At 46.7% G+C, this 19,705-nt stretch overlaps 1 protein-coding gene across 7 annotated transcripts in view; it reads left to right on the forward strand.

Moving 5' to 3' along the window:
- Nucleotides 1–19,700, forward strand: part of LOC133161142 (ribonuclease ZC3H12A) — a 140,649-nt gene extending 120,949 nt beyond the window's left edge. For 2 of the 7 annotated variants that reach the window (XM_061289413.1, XM_061289412.1), the window contains exons 4-9: nt 15,336–15,435; nt 15,905–16,254; nt 16,351–16,490; nt 17,841–18,075; nt 18,146–18,252; nt 18,857–19,700. In XM_061289413.1, the coding sequence (XP_061145397.1) occupies nt 15,944–16,254; nt 16,351–16,490; nt 17,841–18,075; nt 18,146–18,252; nt 18,857–19,620 (1,557 nt within the window). In that variant the 5' untranslated portion in view covers nt 15,336–15,435; nt 15,905–15,943 and the 3' untranslated portion in view covers nt 19,621–19,700. Of the gene's footprint in view, nt 1–13,747; nt 15,436–15,904; nt 16,255–16,350; nt 16,491–17,840; nt 18,076–18,145; nt 18,253–18,856 lie in introns of those variants that run through there. The other 5 variants (XM_061289411.1, XM_061289414.1, XM_061289408.1 and 2 more) reach the window with 5 other exon arrangements.
- Nucleotides 19,701–19,705: the final 5 nt, after the last annotated feature.

Raw genomic sequence — 19,705 nt, forward strand, 5'->3', positions numbered from 1 at the left:
GTGCATGGTTATTCTTATTTAAGGGAGAGGGAAGGAAGTGGATTTGAGCGATCATCATTTTTATTCAAACAGTAAACTTGTCAAAGAAGTCGCTTATAATAATAATTCAAAGGGCCTGAATGAATGCACCCGTCCGTGCATTTTGTTGACGGAGACTCGTCGCGCTTCGCTTTTAGGCCGCAGCTAGCTGTATTGCCGCTTTGGATGGCACAACCTGGCATTTTTGGCCAGATGAATTCTCTGTTCACAATTTTGCACCTCCTAATCATAGCACCAGTCTAGTATTGTCATTTTTACCCTCTTTAGGGACACCGTGGTTGTTTTACCAATGTGAAGGTAAGCCAGATCCTTTCACATTTAGCCCAAAAAATGGACAAGGACTCTTAAATATGAGCTCTTGCAAAAAGGCTGAAAATCTTGTCAGGCTGCCAACGTTGCAGATGTTTTCGAAGGCAATGCGTTTGCTTCTTTATGTGTGCCGCGGTTGTCCGTGCGTGAGCAGATGATGTGGAGATACCTGGCATGGCTGCAGCCTCTGTTTGTTTGGCTCGGGGCTCGCAGACTGTCAGCGCCAGGCTCGCGTGGCAAAACAAAACACGCTGTCATCTCTGTAACAAGAGGAGCCGGCGGGACTCGCTAGACGCACCTCAGCCAGACAAGCTCGCTCGCTCGCTCGCTCTCGCTTCTCCTCCTCCACGCTGCCAGGCTTGCCCCGACACCCGGGGCCACTGTGGTTGGAGACTCGAAAGGTTCTGAGCAATACGCTTCCAATAAAAGATTGGCCAAAGCGGCTTTACGTTTTCCAAGGCTGCTTATCGTATTTGTCTCCGCCCGTCGAGTGTGAAATGAAACATCCGAGTCAATCTACAGTCATGTGTTTCTTTTCGCGTGCTTCTTTGTTGGCTTCGATAGACATCAGATGCTCATCATCCAAAGATCATGGGAGCCAAATTTGTCTTTGCCCATCTGTTGTCTTAACGGCGGCGCGCTGCTCCAGGCACACGGCGGGCGCTGCTATGTATGTACGCTGTTAGAGACGGGAAGTCAAGCGCCTCTTTCAATTACTCTCTTGTTGGCTTGGATCTCCCCGAGGATACGTCCGGGCCCCCGTGTCAATGAGAGAGCCCTTGGCTCCTCAGCGGTCTCGTTGCTTTTGCGTCACTCAGCCCTCCGGCCCCACTTGACAACCAACGAGGGTTTGCCCTTCCTCCCGATGTGGCTTTAACGTGGCTTCAAATGGTGGAAATTGTACGGTATTAGCGGGTGCCTGCTTATTGTCACTTTCATCTGAAGGCTAATGTCAAACAAAACAGAGCATTAGCGTTTCAAACAACGACGTAGTCTGCGCTAGCTTCGTGCTAACATAAGCGCCGCCGTAGACACACAGGAAAACAATGCAAGTCCATTCTGCATCATTCCATTAGAAGTGTTTCAATTGCAATCTTTTCTTTTCTTTGATTATACACCTTTGCTTTTTGAACCTCATTTAACATTTTGCTGCACGTTTGCCAGACGTTGGCCGAAGCCTTTTACCCAACTCGACTTTCCGCCTTCTTCCCCCTGTGGGAGTTTCCACTGAGAGTCAGAGTGTGTGCGTGTGTGGGGGGGTTGTGTGTGCGTGTGGCGCACAGCTGCACACCAGCCCAGTGTGAAGGTCAGGCTGCAGCTCGTCTAGCAGCAGGAGATGTCACACCAGGACGGCCCGTGGCAGCCATGCACAAAATTGCCTCAACAGATCGCAGACCTCCGCCCATCTGCCATGACGGCAGATTGCGGGTCGCGGGCGGCTGACTTGGATGGTCCAACCCCTAACCCTCCTCCGCCGCCGCGTTCACCGCTGAGGTGCTGACCATTCGGAAATGAAGCCTTTGAACCCCCCAAAGCTTTGTCAAGCAGTGGCATGCTTTTGAAATACTTACTATTCTTTGGAATGACACGACTAGTGACGAGGGATATGATCGCTTTAAAGTTTTAAGTATTTATTCATTTACTCTTATGTCGTAATGACATCTTTATTGATATAAACATCGGAATATCAAAATATGCTCTTGTTGTAAAAATGCTAACCTCTGAGAAAATATGATAGCTTGCAGTCAGAGGATGTCTTTTATACAAAGAGATTGGTTGGTTGGTTGGTTGGTTGGTTGCTCTGCACAGGAAGTCAGCGTGCCGCCTTTTCTATTTCTGTTTCCGTTCCTGGTGCGTCCCACCTCGGAGGAGTCAATCTGTCTTACAAAGGAGGAGACCGACCGCCTTCTCCCCGAGGGACATCGTTTATTCATGTATCCGATTTTATTTTTTGCCAGGGCGGCCTCCCGGGATTGGCGGCGCATTTATTAGAGCTCCCCGCCCCGCCCCCTCCCTCTCTCCCTGTAATGAAAATTGAAGCAACAATAATGCGTCTCTGCTGCAATAATGGTCTTCGCAGTGTGTGGCTTATTGGTGGGTGAATGACCTTGGGAAGTTTGGGAGTGAGGCAAAAGTTAGGGGGGAAGAAAACTCTATACCGTATGTGTTGGGATTCTTCTTTTTCTCTATGTTGCGTCAGTTTGCTGCAGGGGAGAGTTTCATCTGAAAAAGTTTCAGTGGGGTCAAAAAAAAAAGAAAACCATCATTTCGAGCATCTGCTTAAGTAATTGATGAGAAGGCGTCGTTGCCTTGCATGCGCCACACGGCACAACACGGGAGTATGAAGTCCTAATAATACGTGGCACATACAGGATGTGTGGAGATATTTCTTTCTGTTGTAGTTGGATGGCTGATGCGTAGACAGAAGTGAACTAACTTGACCGATTTTTTCAGAGCTTGAATTCATGCCGCAAAGCGAAGCTAACAACAGTTCCATCTTATTTTCCTATGCTCTGCAATACAATTGAATTGAATCCCGCATGATGCACGCAAAACAGACCTTGGACGTCATAGAAAGAATTGTTTTGGAAAGGTTAGTGAGAAGGGAACATTCAGAGAGCAGGCGGCTTAAGAATTTGGACAGGTGGACGTGTGGTGGCTTCAGAGCATTTGTGGCGCCGGGGATGGAAGAACGTCTGAAGGTGGAAATAAATCCATTTGGCTTCCAAAATGAGGCATTTCTTGAGGCTGATACCAAACCAAATGATGGCAGATAATGCCCAGTGTGAGTGTGGGACAGCGATAGGTAGTGGCGAAGGTGGAGGAGAGCAATTCCTCCGCGAGAGCCCGACCGGAGCTGGCTGATCTTATCCGGCGTGGCGGCTCCGGCCGGGTGCTTTGCGCTCTCTCGCTCTCTCTCTTCTGCTTTTATATCCTTCCTTTTCTTTCCTAACAGAATTGAATGAATGGTTCTCCATTATTTTCTTCTCTTAATTGCCTCGCAAAAGGTTCTTTTTACAATTAAACAGCCGCCGCCTGGTTAAACAAAACACATCGGCGCCCCGAGCTTTGCGTTCAAATAAAAAAAAAAAAAAGAAGCAAACTGTAAATATGACAAAGTATATCTTTCCCCATGCCTATGGATTTTTGTCCCCAAGTACATTCGTGTAATTGTATGATAAAGCAGAGCATTGTATTTTGTCCCTACAGATGTTCCATTTCTTCCCTAAGCCGTTACGGCAGCAAACGACATGAAACTGACTTTGGCCCCAGGCTGCTTTCCGCCATGTTGTGAAATTTGCCAAGCGTTCATAATGCGAGGCTTGGAATTAAAATCATACAAAGTTCATTTTATCGTGATGAATTGATGACATTGGCCGCGGCAGAATTCCGGCCGAGCATTTTCGATACCTTTTACCGATTAAACTGGTCAACGTGTTTTTGTCATCGCCGATTCCAAATCTGGCTTCATCGTAAATCGTTATTTAAAACATGCATAAATGTAAGAATAATGGTGAATTTAGATTCCAATAAAACAGCTTCAATTTTTGAAGCAGGGATCCCAATTCGATACTGAAAAATAACGGCGTCAAGAAGGTCCATAATTAAAAGCACAAGAAAACACTCCCAATCTAAACGACACCAAATGTGCTCTGACGAGCGAGCGGTTGCTTTACCATCCAACCCACTTGGGAATCTCTTTGGCAAGCTATTTTCTATTTCTATAATGACACAGAACACCTCGCTAGCATCCCCCCCCCCCCCCCCCCCCCACACCAAAACAAAGTCACCGGGGTGTGTAAAAGCAGCACCCGCCCACCCGGGACCTTTTTTCTTCCGTGTGGCTGCTTTCTTTCCACTGCACCTTCTTGACTCAAATCCAATCTGCCTGCTAATTCTGCTAATTGATGAATTATAACTTGATTATGCCACATTAGGGCTGGCTGAATCAAAAACATGACGAAAATGCACCACCGCAGCCTCCCTACCTCCCTCCCCGCCCTCGTTTTAGTCTAGTCTCGTTGCCTGTTTTAAAAAGGATTGTGCATATTGTCACTGTCATGACACTTTTTCAGCAAGAAAATCAAGTTTGGTGATTTGTTTAATGACGCTCAGAGGGACAAATAGCATTGGGAAGTCATCCAAAGCAAACAATTTGCTCTCCGGATGGAATAAGCAGTGAGCCTTTCCCCTCCACGCCTGCCTGGCTGTCAGGCGCTAGCTAACCTCTGGCTCGCAAACATAACCCCACCGCGTGACCTCCGCCATCGGTCGCCGCACGTGGGCGGGCAAAAAAGCGGCGTGGGTGGCGAGCGCCTTTGCGTGCGAGGGCGGAAGCCACGCAAGGAGGCGACGGGCAGGTTGGGAACCCGCCGAGACCTCATTAACTAGGGAGCTTTCACCACTTTGTGGCGGCGGCGGCTGGGGGAGGCCAGGACGGGGGCCGTCTTTCCGCACATTTTACCTTCTGTGTTACGCCTCGTGTTTACTTCAACGGGACGTATTATGGAAGATTGACTTTTTAGTGGCTTGTGTCCAAATAGTGGGCTCTGTAGAATTCCTTGCTACAATCAAGTAAATCTTTTATCGGACCATTTTTCATCATAAGCTTGCAAGCAAACCGCTTTGCACTTCCACCTTAAGTTTATTCTTTGGCCTTCTCTCGATTATCTTTGTTTTATTCCATTGTGGCGACTAGAATTAGAGCGCCTTTGCAAATGATAAAGAATATCTTTATAGGGTAGATAGTAATATGGTCTGTCCACATGTATTGGGGTTATTTACAAATTAGGATTCAGTGTTATTAGTATTTTTTTGATATTGTTTTATTATTTATATTATTATTAGTGTTGAACAAATGTTAATTATTTTTTTCCCCCCCCAAATGCTCCACCGTGTCACCAATGCTAATCGTTAGCCCGTCCGTCTATGGCGCGGCTTTTGTAGGTATTGCTACATTTTGTATTTACCAGGAAAAATGTTAAGACTAGGATTATTTGCCAGGTGAATATTTGCACGCTGCACGATAAGATGAGGCGGCCAAGCGCACACTCGAGGGCCTCTCAGGCCAGCCGGCCGGGCGGCAACCAACATCAAGACAAAACAGATGAATGGTGAGAGTTGAGGAGAGAGAAAATCGACAACAGACAGACACCTGCCTTTGTGAAGATAGTACGTGTGCACACACACACACACACACACAGTGATGCTGATACGTGTTGGACTTGCTCGCAATGAGTCCTCATGATTTATGGAGGTAGAAAATGTCTCCTCTGACCTTCAGAGCCGCCTGGCTTTGTGCTGATGTTTGGGGGAACTGGGGGATTGTGGGAATTCAAGCCACCCATGAGGGATCCTCCCCCTCCCACCTTTTTTCTTCAACTCCGACAGTTTCGGTGCCTTGCAGATATCCTAATCGATATCCGACGTGTTCTTTTTTTCATTTTTTTTTAACCCCGTACGGATGATTGATTGAGGCTTGGATGTTGCTTTCACAGCGAGGATGGAGAACTTGGAGCAAGTTTAGTAGCGTGATGTAGTCAATGGGTGGAAGAAAAGAGCAAAAAAAAAAAAGTTTCGGTTGCATCTTTAAAGAATGTCAGCGGCTGGCTATTCAATAACGTCCTCGCCGCAACACCGTCGGCGATCATCGTCAAGCTTCTTTCCATCGTTCCAAAAACAACCAATATAGTAATCAAGAACAACAATGTGGCTTACTTTTTGTGTCCTTCAATCATCTGTAAGTTTTCCACAAAAGTACATTTCTCGTTCTTTAGAGGTAGAGCGACGGCTAATTAAATAGTCGATGCCTCTCGCCATAGCTGGAAATCGATCGTGGCTGGCGCAACCCCCCCCCCCAAGCACCCCCCTGCTGCGAACCAGATGCATTTCTTCATCGACCGCATATGGCAGTGCGGCACGGTATTTCTTAAATCTCTGGGCCTATTACGTATCGATCTGAAAAAGTTTTTATTTTTCTTACAAAATAGGCTTTTTTATGAAAGAGACTCATACCGGCGTGGCAAGCGGTGCTAATTGCTCGCTTGTGGCGAAAACGCTCTTTGCCACCGATCCATCCCAGATCAAATCACGAGCACACGGTGCTTTTGTCGTCTGGCTGAAAAGGTTTGAGCGTCTTGGTGTTAATTCGTGTCTGATTTACACGACTTCTATATATGGCTCCAACTTCAAGGTGCTTTGTTGTTTGGGAAAGCAAAAACAGGAAGGGGGGGGGGGGGCGAAAAGAAACGCCTCTATTTCTGTCACGCAACAACAGCAGCCCTCTCTCTCCACATGTCAGGAGTTGAATTTGCACGCGGAACACGGCGGCGGCGACGCTTCTTCTTGGCGGGCCTTCAAACGGATGCTGCACCATGAAGCGTTTGACAACATAACCACCATCATTTGCTGCCCTGTCATGTTGTTGGTGGCTGCGCGTTTAGCGCCTCTCCTAGTCTGTACTTTGACCCAGCCATATTGAAAGTGGACGCTTTTGTCACATTGTCCATCGATGACCGAGCGAGCACACGCCACAGAGAAAGCGTTCGCAGACCTACATTTGCAAACCGTAATCAAGCGTTCCATTCACCTTGGCAGGACTTTATGCTATGTGCTGCTGTTTTGGTTAGCAACAGGGTTTCAAATGGGAAAATCTGTCAACGCTTGATTTAGTTTTGCAAATTTGAAGCACGCGCCTCGTGTCCAAACCTGAGTGGCCAATTACATGCTTTGAAGGTGCTGCTGTTTTGATGAGCGACAAAGTTGAACTGCGCCCTGCACTCGACAAACTACAGCTAGCATCCTCTTGACTTGTTTCATTGAGGGCGGTGTTTCTTTTTGAATCAATGCACCCGGCGACTCACAAGGACACGACAAAAAAAACGTCACTTTTCGGTCCGCAGTACCTTAAATACCTGCTCGTCTGTTTTTTTAGCAGCTTCGTGAATTTGCAATGCGCGCCATCAACTTTAGCTCCCAGCGTATGCATGTGTAATCCCGTTTGCGCAGAGCCCCACTTGTGAATATACATAAGCGCTTTGAAATTAAAGACTTTTGCAGTTCGGGGAGTTTTTCCAGCAAACAGCAGCGGGATGGATCGCAGTGCTTGCTTTCAAACGATCGCTCGGGCTTGTGCTTTTAGCCGCCAACTAAAACCATTTCATTAAGTCCGAGTGCCGCGTTATTAAAAGTCACATTTTCAGCTGTGTGTGTTTGTGTGTGTGTGTGTGTGTGTGTGCGTGTGTGTGTGTGTGTGTGTGTGTGTGTGTGTGTGTGTGTGTGTGTGTGTGTGTGTGTGTGTGTGTGTGTGCGTGTGGCGCAATAGGTGAGCGGAGGCTGATACAGTGCGCAGGTGATGAACGAGCAAACAGCAGATAAAGTACACATCAATAACCTCCGCAGCAATCGGCGGCGAGCTCGGGGGGGGGGGGGGGGGGGGGGGACACTCGCCAGCAAATTCATCATTGAATCGTCGGAGGATTTAATCAAATGTGTTTTCTGCGCTCCCGCTGTTGGATTTATTCTACCGTTCATAAAAGTAGCTTTGAGTCAGCATTTGGCGAGAGTCGGCGCGGACGAGTCGCCGCGGTGCAAAGATCCAACGTGGAGGAAAAAAGTCGTGCTTCGGGTACCCAAAATTGAAAAATGTCTACATTGTACAAAAAAATGATTCAAATGAATTAAATGAAAAAAAATACAATGGAATCAAATAAAAATAAGTAACATTAGGAAATGAAACAAAGTGTCATCAATTCAATTTCGAGTCTGAATTCTTTTCTGAATAATTTTAGCAATCCGGCCGAGGCTAGCAATTTTAAAATGAGAATGGGAATAAAAGTCACTAAAAAGCGTTTGCAATGCTGCTCTTATGTCAACTGGCAATTTCCTTGTATTGTTTGCTAATGTCACAGGATTTTGTTCTACTTTTGAGCTTAGGAAAAAAAGCAAATCCTGTCGTCATTTCCTCAAAGAAGGCAGCCGCACCGCACTGTTGCTAAGGGCAAAGAGCGGCACGGTGCGGCGCACACACCACTCGCTCGCTCGCTTGGCTCAGACGAGTGGAGTGTGTGGGGGGGTTTGTTTTTGGGGGGGATTTTTGGATTGGATTATTTTAGTGCCGAGGGTGGTGGCTCAGTGTAGGAGGCACAACCCCCCCCCCCCCCCCCCCTGAGCGCCTGTGGGCTCTGAACACTCATGCGTACATGGAGTGCTCTTCAATATCTGCAACTGAATACTTGCATCCTTATTTGGAAATGCTTTTGTTGACACACTCAGAAGCAAATTTCTTCTTGGTCAGATCTTTTTTTCAATAATGGCGTTGGGCCTGGTGTGGTGGACCTCGCTCGGCGGGTTCAACCCAACGTTGGTCATTTTGCAGGTCAGCCAATTTGTGAGCGGGAGGCTTGCGCCTTTGTGGGAGTGGTCGACCCCCCCCCCCCCCCCGTTGTGGATTAAAGCAGCTCTTTTGATTTAACGCAGTCAAATGAATGCATGGCATACAATAAGCATATGACTGAATTGTATTTTGCAATTTTATTGATTGCAAAAAAAAATCCAAACCTTTCTTATCTTGCTTATGAGTCTTGTGAATAACACCATCCAGAATTATTTTTTCGCACACAGTACATTATAAATCGCTCTGGTGGAGTGGGAGGGAGGGAGGAAGTTCCGTTTAATAGGATTTGGATGTTTCCCGTTGTCATGACACCCAGATCCCATTCTTTTTTTACCCGTGAACGCGTGCTGTGCAAAAAGAGGGAGCGGCGTTTGGATGCGAGACAGAAAAGCCGCGTCGAGGAGGGACGGACGGGCGGGCGTGATTGCCGCGGAGATACAATGTCCGACACGAGCAACTATTTGCGTCTCCAGCTGGTGGATGGGTTCCCTTCGCCAGCGGCAAAAATGCCGCCGCCAAGGGATTGATTTTGTGCATGTTTAATGAGGGGACACAAAGTCCATCTGCATCTCAGTCTTGAATCATCTCCAAAGATGATGTCTATAAAAACCTGTAGGGGAGCAAGAGCTCAACAACATCCCAGCAGGTTCTCGCCCAAGTTCTGCCGAATCAAACTTTGTTTCAGTGCTGCGTTCAAGTTCCACCCAAGTGTCAGGTCCTGCCAAATTTAGCAAAGATTAAAGAAAGTCAATCAAAATACAAGAGTTAATCAGCCAGGATGCGATACGGATATTGGAACATCTGTTGGCTTGCGTGGAAAGTTCATTTAGGAACACTTAAATGACTTAATGACCTTTAAGCAAAAACGTGAAAAGTCACTCCTTTTTGCCCGAGGGAGGGAAGCTACGAAAAAAAAAGGGACATCTCACAGCGGAGACATTTATGGGTACAATTTAGGAGGAAATCTTTTCAGGTGGAATGAATTGGCTTCTACGCCTTGTCTCTGAATGTCACTTCAATCCTTACTTGTGACTTCTTGGGAAATAAAAGGTTAAAAGTAAAATAGTCTCTTCGGTTTGGGAGATTTGCTGCAGTTAGCATTCTGATGCTAGCTTGCTCAGTTCCGTTTTAACCTTTAAACTGTTTTAGTTTACACAGCAATAAGGATTTAGGTTCAAATAGTTTACATACTTAATATTTATGACTCATGTCAGCACGTTAGCTGCTAGGCTAATATGCTAGCTTATGTCGGGCGATGTTTTTAGACACTAAATAGATACGACTTATTTTTCCCTAAAGTGTTAGCATGTTATTTCGTCCTCTGCTCGGCTAATACGCTACATGAGGAATTTTCACCATTATCGACGATAGTCACAAACCATTGACTATGCGAACAAAACATTCAACTTTCACTTCACGTTAAAAGTAACTGACAGCGAAAAATGGGCTATAATGAATCCGTCTTGAAATTTGACTTGCAAAAAGAATCCTCTGGGATCACCCATTTATCTTGAATGTATCGCTCTTTCTTTTCCGGGGCTCCAGGGACTGACGTTGAAGAACAGAAATAATGAAATAAAGAAATGAAAGACTTTGAAACGACTGTTGGGGACGAAGGGGCATCTTTGCGGAGAATATACGCTAAAAGATTGACGAGCAGACAGGTCTGACTGACGAAGCCATTCCGTCATGGGGTCCCGGAGGATTATATCAAGCGGGCCGGGCCGTCCGTTATTGGGACACTTGGCTTTCTCCATGTTTTTCCTCCATGGCCTCCAATCTCATTTGTTGTCATTTTGCTTCCATGGCATGTACGGCCGTCCGTCCATCTGTCTTTTGTTTGGTTCATTTGCTCCGATCAATCTGCCCTAACCCCAAAACGTCTTCCCTGCGTCCGGCCGTGTTTCCCCTCTGAACAAGCGACCCAGCCCGCTCTCATTTTCCCTTGCTGATTTTTTTATTTCCTTTTTTTTACCTGAGCACATAGCGGCTCCTGGTGGCAGTGGGCTAGTACTGCGTGGAAGTCTCTCACATTTGGCCTTTGCACTTTTCTCTCTCTCTCTCCCATCTGTTTCACTTTGTACGCAGCACCAGTCTCGCTCTATTCTAAGTCAATATTCAAGAGCCAAGCGTGAACGTCATCTTTTTAGCTTGCGTGTCCCAATGAGGACGGACGGATACTTAGGAGTCGTTTACGGTGCGTGTAACGATGGGTCGGAGTCAATGGCTGTCTATTGTCCTCATCTGACTTTGTATCCAAATAAACGACTTTGTTTTTTTTGTCCAGTCGATAAGTAGCATCAGCGCTAAATTTATGGCCCCAAAACAGAGTCGTCAATCATGTCAGAAAAACGACGGAATTGAGGGAATGCATTACCGGCCTCACAAATATGAGAAAAAAAATGCCCCAAAATGGTGTCGACAACTGTTCCTCTTTTGTACCCTGTTTAAAAGGACGATTCCAATTTGTTTTTGACAGTGGACCATCAATTTGACATTTGTGTCAAAAAGGACCTGAAAAGAAATGAAGTGGAATTTTTATAATATTTGGGCAAGATGTTGCACAGTTGCAGCTCATCCACAGGCGGCCGCCGATACCAGATAATGAGCTCCATTGTCGTAGCTGAAGGAGGAAGGCGAGCGAGGCGGCGGCTGATGGAGTGGGAGTGCTTTTTTTTTTTTTTTTTTTTTTTTTTTCTTCTTCAGCATTGCAAAGCACTTGAGCTGAATTCCCCAGCGTGGCTCAGGGAGGGAACTCGCAGAACGCTCACGCCGTCCGTCGCTCACATATTTGTTCATCGATTTATGTGCGGGGTCAGAAACCTCCACTGACATTTCTGCATTCCATCAGCGTGGTCAAGAGACGGCGAGTTTGGTCCGGGTCAGCCCCGGTTCTCTTTTTGCATGAGTTTGCCATGCCAACAAGATTTGGAATTCCGTTGTCGGTTATTGACTGCTTTGAGCGGTCGGTGTTGCCTGACTTGAGGAAAGTTACAGCCCAAAACATCATGTTGATGTCACTTTCTTTCCACAAACACAATTTTGCATTTGACTCCCTCCATGTTTGTGGCAAAGTGATGGATGGGAGGGAGGGAGGGAGGGAGGGAGGGAGGGAGGGAGGGAGGGAGGGAGGGAGGGAGGGAGGGAGGGAACCTCCGTTTGGCACGCAGAACCTTGATGATGAGCGACAGCCAGACAGACAGCACGTTATCCAGTTGGGAAAGTGAAATGGGGACATTTGAACTCGCTCTATTTTCAAACTTTTTGATGAATGAACAGTTGATGTCACGGCAGAGTCTCGGAGAAGAAGAAAAGTCGGAGTCGAGCAGATATTGTGGTAAAGCAATCGGCTTATTAGAGTTCAGTTAACAACTGGCATCGCCATGGCAACCGCCAAGTCCACTTCTTTGCTACAACTTGTTGAAAAGGATCGATGACGACGGTTGTGAAAAAGATCGTATTTAAGAAGTTCAAATCAAATCATAATCATGATCAAATAATCCAAATAAATCTAAATAAGTACAAATAAAGCAACAGGATAAAACCATAAAAACTACAATAATAAAATAATACAAATAAATCAAAATCATAAAAACGACAAGAATAAAATAATAGAAAATAATCCAATAATCCAAACTACCTCTAATGAAATTTCCAAAATGGCAGCCACGATAACGGTCTATCATTTTTAAGAGCGCCGTAGTCGCTTTTTATGATCCAAAACTTAATAAACATGGAATAATTATTTGCAGCATCCTATAAGTACAGGAATATTTGGGGCACGTCTTCGCGGGATCCCAACATCACACTGCGCGCATGTTCACACTCAAATAATTGGAATAAAAAAAAAAAATGACGACGGCCGTGGGGAAATATAAATGCATTTTATGTGCGCTGTAGTCATTTCACGGCTCAGAGCTTCTCACCTTTAACCGGCTGCCGTCTTTCTCGCCGCGGCCGCTTCTAATAAAAAGAATAATGAAAGCTTTCTCTGCCTTTTAATTGGACATTGTCGCAATGACATCTCAATCTCCACGCCGAGATGCCCTTTCCGTGTTCCGCCGTAATTGAAACGTTGCCTCGTTCACTCGCCACTTCCTGAGTGTCCTCGTCTCCATCAAGTCGTCGATGGGAAGGAAGGAAGGAAGGAAGGAAGGAAGGAAGGAAGGAAGGAAGGAAGGAAGGAAGGAAGGAAGGAAGGAAGGAAGGAAGGAAGGAAGGAAGGAAGGAAGACGTTGCCGCCAACGCCGCCGCCACTCTGTCTTTTGTTGCTATGTTATGAGTGGAAAGCGTTTGCATTTTTGCAATTATCCAGAAATTCGATAGCATGCCGTCACGTCGCAGCGGGGGGAAAGAAAAGCGAGGTGATTTGCTTTGCGCGGCAATTATTCTCATGCTGACGTTGAAATTGCATTTCAGGTAAACAAGGCTGAGAGCAAGATTAGACAGGAAGAATCATGTTAGATGGGAACCTCTCAGGTCAAGAGAGATCATTCTGATTTTCAATTCTGATGCCGTTTTTTTTTTTTTCCGGCGCCGCTCCGGCCGACGTTTGTAGTGAGAACCAATCACAGGTGAGATGAGCAAAGCGCTTGTGAAGACACTCCAGGTTTCTTTCCCGGTAGACAGTGCATTAATCATGACACCCCCCCACTCACCCCCTCGCCTCCCTCTCAATAAGACGCAGCAACAGCTGGCGGAGACAAGCTGGCTTTTGAACACTCGGGCGGGCCATCATTTCGTGTTGTGCCTTCTGCCATCAATAGTAATGAACACCTTGGAGCGTCGCCCGGCCGACCCGACCCGGGCCGCTCGAGCGGGAACGGCCGTCGTGCGCCAGGCCCAACCTGAGCGCCGCGCCGCACCGGCTTTGTGTTTATTTAAAGGCAGCTGGCAGAGGAGTTGCCTTTTGTTGAGCATGAGTCATATGCAGACGAGCGAGTAGACCTGAATGACCTGGGCTGACAGGAGTAATTAATCACGACATGGTTGGAGCGCCCCGCCCCGTTCCAGACGTGTTTGGCCGCTCTTTAAACGGCTGTGACGAGTCGTTTTGTTTTCAAAAACAGAATCGCCAAGGCGGCAGGAAAACAAATGGAGAAAGAATTGCCCGCTAATCAAAGGAAATTTTCATCCCTGCCTGCCGGCCTGCCTGCCAGCCCCCTGGACTCTTTTCTTTCATCCCTTCCGTCCTTTCCGGCCGGGCCTTTGCTCGCTCGTCGCACGCGGTCTGAAGCAATAACGGAACAAGATGAATGTGCGGGATATTCGCCGACGCACTTGTCGCTGACAGTTTTTGTCGCGGCGGCCGGCTGCTCAAAGAGCGGACCCGGCCGCGCCGCTTGATTTCCTTTTTGGATCCAAAAGAGCGGCTAAATTGGAATCACTCTGACACGGCCGGCGTGAAGATGGATTGCTCCCATTTAAAAGGCCGCCGCCGCCGCCGCCGCCGCCGCCGCCTTCTCTTTACTTTGCCCAATCATAGGTAGGCAAAATCATATTTGTGACAGACAGCTGACCCGGCCGGGCACTCCATGATAGGGAGGGAGATGGCTGGGGGTCTGCAAAGCCGCCAAGCACATCCAAAAGCTCTCCGACGAATGTTTGAGCACGTGTCAGCCGTTTAATCAGCCTTGCCAAAGTACAGCCTGAAGGACAAAAGGTCAACCTGAGAGCACAGGTTGTCAAAGCATACAGGCTCTTTCTTTCTTTGCACCTGTCTAGTTTGGGAATCTGGGCTCCATTTCACATCACTTGGACGGACGGCTAAACCATTCACAAAATGAGTTGGGAAAAATCATAAATCCATTTTGTTTCTAATTGTACTTTCATAATGTTTTGTGACAATGATTTCAGATTTCGTGGACCACCTGCAATACCGCCACGGCCCCCTAGAGGGCCTCGGACTACCGGTTGACAATCCCGTATCTGATGATTTGGGGCTTCTGAATGCTGAATGAGTTATTGTGCATTGTGCTAGGCTGACATCTAGCGGCTGTAATGTAGCATAGCGCAATTTTTTGCTTTCTTTTTTCCCAATCTGCTGGAAATCTGACACAGCTCCAACCTGGCATTTCTTTTCCGTGTGTCTGGAGCTTCGCTTTTCTTTTCTTCTCTTCTCTTCTCTTCTCTTCTGTGACACACCGATCAGCTACCGCGGTGCATTTTGTTGAATCAAAGGCGTAAAGAAAAGTTGCTCTGCTTGTTTGGGTTTGCCTTGGTGTTGAGCGACGCCTGTTTTGTGTGACCGTGGCAAAGAGATAAACATGAAACACCCAAGACTTGATCTTGATCAATTTCCCCACGACTTGTCTTCAAAGACATTCTTCGGAAATCCCAATGTCCTATCACCGGTGAGCGCCACTCATGTCGCCGCCATTGTGCCCGTTTGACCTAAAAATTAGAGAATGCTGCCTTATTTCCATTGAAAGATCCAAATGAAAAAGTGTAGTCAAAAAAATATTTGAACATAATTGCCATTTACATGGCATTTCTTTTGTTTGATTTGGAATTTGGTCTTTGACTTTTGTGCTTTCACAAGTACCGTGTTCCTTTCACACATGCACACTCATGTTATGCAAATTGTCCTCAGCCTGCGAGTGGGAGGAGGAAGCTTGCTGGTCACTCCAACGGTACTGTACTTTGACACAGTCACACAAGGAGACGCGAGGAGGAACAATCACACTTGGAAGGTAACTTTCAATGCTTTTTCAACTGCCCTGCTATCAAAGTGGAGAGATAGATAGATAGATCATTATTTTTTAACCTTGAACGCAGCAGTCATCTATAGCTGATCAATTCTAATCACGTATTACAGAGGGACAAGCGTGTTGAGGACAAAGTGAGTCTTCCTGTCGCGTTGTATAGTTTATATTTAACCAAGAGCCACTAGCCTGGGGCTGTGGTGCAAGACCTCTCCCCCCTCCCACCTTTGTCTTCCAAGTATGTTGTCGTTATTGTATACGAAAATGGCTGGCTGGCTGGCTGGTTGGCTGCAAGTGAAAAGTGCAAAGGGTCAACTGTGTCTTTTGCACATGGTTCACTTTCTCGGAAGCGTGTCAGGCGTCTGCCGAGAGGTTGTCAGGCATTCCGCTCAAATGAGATCGAAACAGTTTGAGTCTCGCGGTGACATCGTAAGAATGTGACTTTTCCTGATCCAAGGATATCCCGAGGTAGATGTAAGCAGTCTTCCTCTCCGGGATGGACCCGCCCATCTCCAGCTCGAGCTCAGGCGACGGAGAGGGTCTGGAGCTCCAGCTCCGAGTAGACTTCTTCCGCAAGTTGGGTTACTCCGCGGCAGAGGTGGACGCGGCGCTCTCCAAGCTGGGCCACTGCGCCGACACCAACGCCACGCTGGAGGAGCTGGTTCGGATCCGCAACGTGGCACCCGGCAAAGAAGAGCTCAAGGAGGATGGGGGCGGAGTGTCCAGACCTGTCGGAATTGAGGACAAGAAGGCTGCGCGGTCCCACTTGAGGCCCATCGTTATTGACGGCAGCAACGTTGCCATGAGGTAAGAAGCGGCGATATCGTGTTATTTAGTTTAGGACCCGGCAACACGCGAGACATGGATGGCCACAAAAGCCCTAAACCCTAACCCTCCCGACAGTCACGGCAACAGCGAAGTGTTCTCATGCCGAGGCATCCAACTGGCTGTCAACTTCTTCCTGCAGAGAGGACACACGGCCATTACGGTGTTTGTTCCATCTTGGCGGAAAGAGAAGAGCCGCCCCGACGCGGCCATCAAGGGTGAGGCCGCCGGAGAAACGCTGTCATTCGAATGAAGCTGAATGAAATCCCCCCCCCGCCCATGTTAGCTATGTAGATGATCGCGACTGCTGAAATTGATTGACGCCAAAAGTATACATACACAAATTAAATTCATACACTTGGATTAAATGTAATTAATTCATGTATTATTAGCAGTATTCTTATTTATGATTTGAAATGTAATTATTAATTCATATCAATAAATGATTCAATGAATTGAGTATTCAATGTAATCAATTCATACAGTCAGGCGCCTCACACGCATATATTCTTTGTCTTCTGCCAAGAAGGACTAATAGGACAAGCCTTACTTGTCATCGAACAATTTGAACACAGCAAAAGTTTCTCATGCTTTCTTTGTGGCCATCTTTATGGTGCAATAGGATACATGATGCTCCAAATGTCAGCCCATTGAGTCACTTTTATTTGCACGTGTACCCAAACAAGTCACTCATTCACTTGATAGGAGCAGCAAGAGTACAATACCAGGCTGGTCGTGTTTTGATAGCACCAAAGCCAGGGTGGAGCGCCTTTTCTCTTTGGCTGTGTGTGTGAACAAGGAAGTAAATAGCTCAGCATTTTCTGAATTCTGCCAGAGCTGCAGCAGGAAGTACGCGGGTTCCTTGCTGCTGACCTCAACGCTTAATCCACTTGGCTGCGTCTTGATGTCCCTGTCGAAATGATAGAAGGCAGCCTACGTCATGTCACGCCAGTCACAGATGCAAATATATGGAATTGAAAATACGGCGGAGATTTGTTTGCTTTTCACGACGATGAAATGAACTTTGAACAATTTGTTGCAATTTACACCAAAATGCAATAAGATCAAGTGCAGTCTCCATTGAAAAAATGAGAACAAATCAACAAAAGCAAAAAATGAATAAGATAAAGTGGATATGGGAAAATTCTCAATTTGAAGTGAACATTTTTCAAACTAAATCAAAGTAGAAAATGAATAAGATAAAGTGCAGGTATGGGAACTATTCTGAATTTGAAGTGAAGAATTAAGAATAAAAGAAAAATTGAAAATTGAGAAGGTCGAGTGCAGATAGGAGACAATTCAAAATTTGAAGTGAAAAATTAAAAGAAAGAAATAATGGAATGAAAGAAGCAACAGCATTTATGTCATTTGATTTGCCCAATTGTCACTCGCACGCAAACTTGTGTGCTTAACTTGAAGATGAAATGCGGAATTGTATTTTACAAACCACTCCTTATGTGATTTCTCTTCCGTCTGAAACCAATGTAGTCACGCCGCATTATGTTCCCAGGTCCTGTTTGACTTCACTTCTATTTAATCCTTTGTTTTACTCACCACTTTTAAATCAGATCCACACATCCTGATGGAGCTGGAGAGGCAGAAACGCGTGGTGTTCACCCCGTCGCGGCGCCTGGACGGCAAGTTGGTGGTGTGCTACGACGACCGCTACATCGTCAAGTTGGCGTACGAGTCGGACGGCGTGATCGTGTCCAACGACACCTACCGCGACCTGCAGGCAGAAAAGCCCCAGTGGAAGCAATGCATCCAGGAGAGGCTCCTCATGTACTCCTTTGTCAACGACAAGTAAGCTCTCCTCTGCTTACCTTCCATCACGACTGACTGAGATGATGAGGCAATCTTTTTTGCGGAGCAGATTCATGCCTCCAGATGATCCTCTAGGCCGCCACGGTCCCAATCTGGACAATTTACTCAGTACGAAGCCACTACCGTCCGAACAAAAGGGACAACTGTGTCCATATGGTAAGAGCCCGTACTCGTCTCGTCGACGAAACAAAACTTCCCAATTTTTGGTGTCGGTCAGCTTCAGGGGTCATGTTCAAGCCCCCGAAAGTTTTCACCCAGGCACATGCCTCTGCGAATACTAGTGACTTGTCCGAGCCCTAAAAGGTGAGTCATCCTTTGTGGACAGTAATAAACAAGAATTCTATTGCCTAGTGCTCAGGGCCTTATCTGGCAATGTTTTCATTAACAGTCACTTTGTCCTGTCACGTCGAGATAAAAAAACCAAAACCAAATCCTGACTGACACTCCCTAAAAAATGAATATGAAATATATGAAATATTATATATATGTGTGTATATAATCAAATATTTTCACATAGTCCTATATGATTCTTGTCTGCACAACAACAATATATAGTTGTTATATATAATCAAATATTTTCACATAGTCCTTCCTATATAATTCAGATTTATAAATCAGATAAATTGGGCGAAAGCTTTCCAACAAACAGTAAGTCAGACCTTCAAAATAAAAGCACACCAGTATAATAATACAAATTGAGAAACTTTCAATCAAACAAACAAAGGCAAATGATCTTTCCATTCTACTTTTTGTTGTTCAGACAAAAAGTGCACTTACGGCATGAAATGCAAGTACTACCATCCAGAGCGGGCCAACCGCTCCTATCTCTCCTTGGCTGACCAACTGAGAGAAAAAGCCCAGTTATCGCCCGTGAAGGAGGAGATACACTCGCCACGGTCAATGCCCTACCTCCATCCGCCCAAACTCAACCTGTTGGAGCATCGGTGGTCTTCTCACCACCCCGCTCAGGCTAGCCAAAACAAAGTCACCTACCGGGAAGGTCCGAGTCTTGCTCCGTCTTCTGGACACCAAGAGTATTCTGGACCCAGTTCGGCTCATGACTACTTGGACTCCGGCCTGGGCTCCTCCATAAGTCAGCACTCTGATGTCTACCTCAGAAACCCGCACAGGCTCGAAAGCGCTGAACCCAGACCGTCCTGCGGGTGCCACGCAAACTGGGACTCTGCGGGTCCCTTCTCATTCCCGGCTGGCGCGGCGCAGAACCACGGTGCGCCCTCGGCTTACTGGTCGGATCCTTTTTGTGCGTTGCCCCAAGTTCCGGGCCCACTGGGCTCCCCGCAGCACCGCAGCTTTGGTTCCTCCTGCTTGAGGCGGCGGCAGCAGCAGCAGCCCGCGTGCACCCAGCAGCACTCGGACCCCCAAAGACTGGAACTCTGCAAGAAACTGCAGGCCATTTTCAGCCCTCAACAGGTGGCTACGGTGATGCACATGTTCCCGCACGTGACAAACGCCGAGAAACTGGCCGCCGAGATCGTCAACCAGAAGAGTGGCATGTTCCTCTAAAATTGATTGGAAGCTTCTTTGATGGGGCGAAACTTATGACCCACTGTGCAATCGTAAGAACAAATAAAACCTCAAATAAACCTGC

This window comes from Syngnathus typhle, linkage group LG10 (genome assembly GCF_033458585.1).
Source record: "Syngnathus typhle isolate RoL2023-S1 ecotype Sweden linkage group LG10, RoL_Styp_1.0, whole genome shotgun sequence".
NCBI classification, from domain to species: domain Eukaryota; kingdom Metazoa; phylum Chordata; class Actinopteri; order Syngnathiformes; family Syngnathidae; genus Syngnathus; species Syngnathus typhle.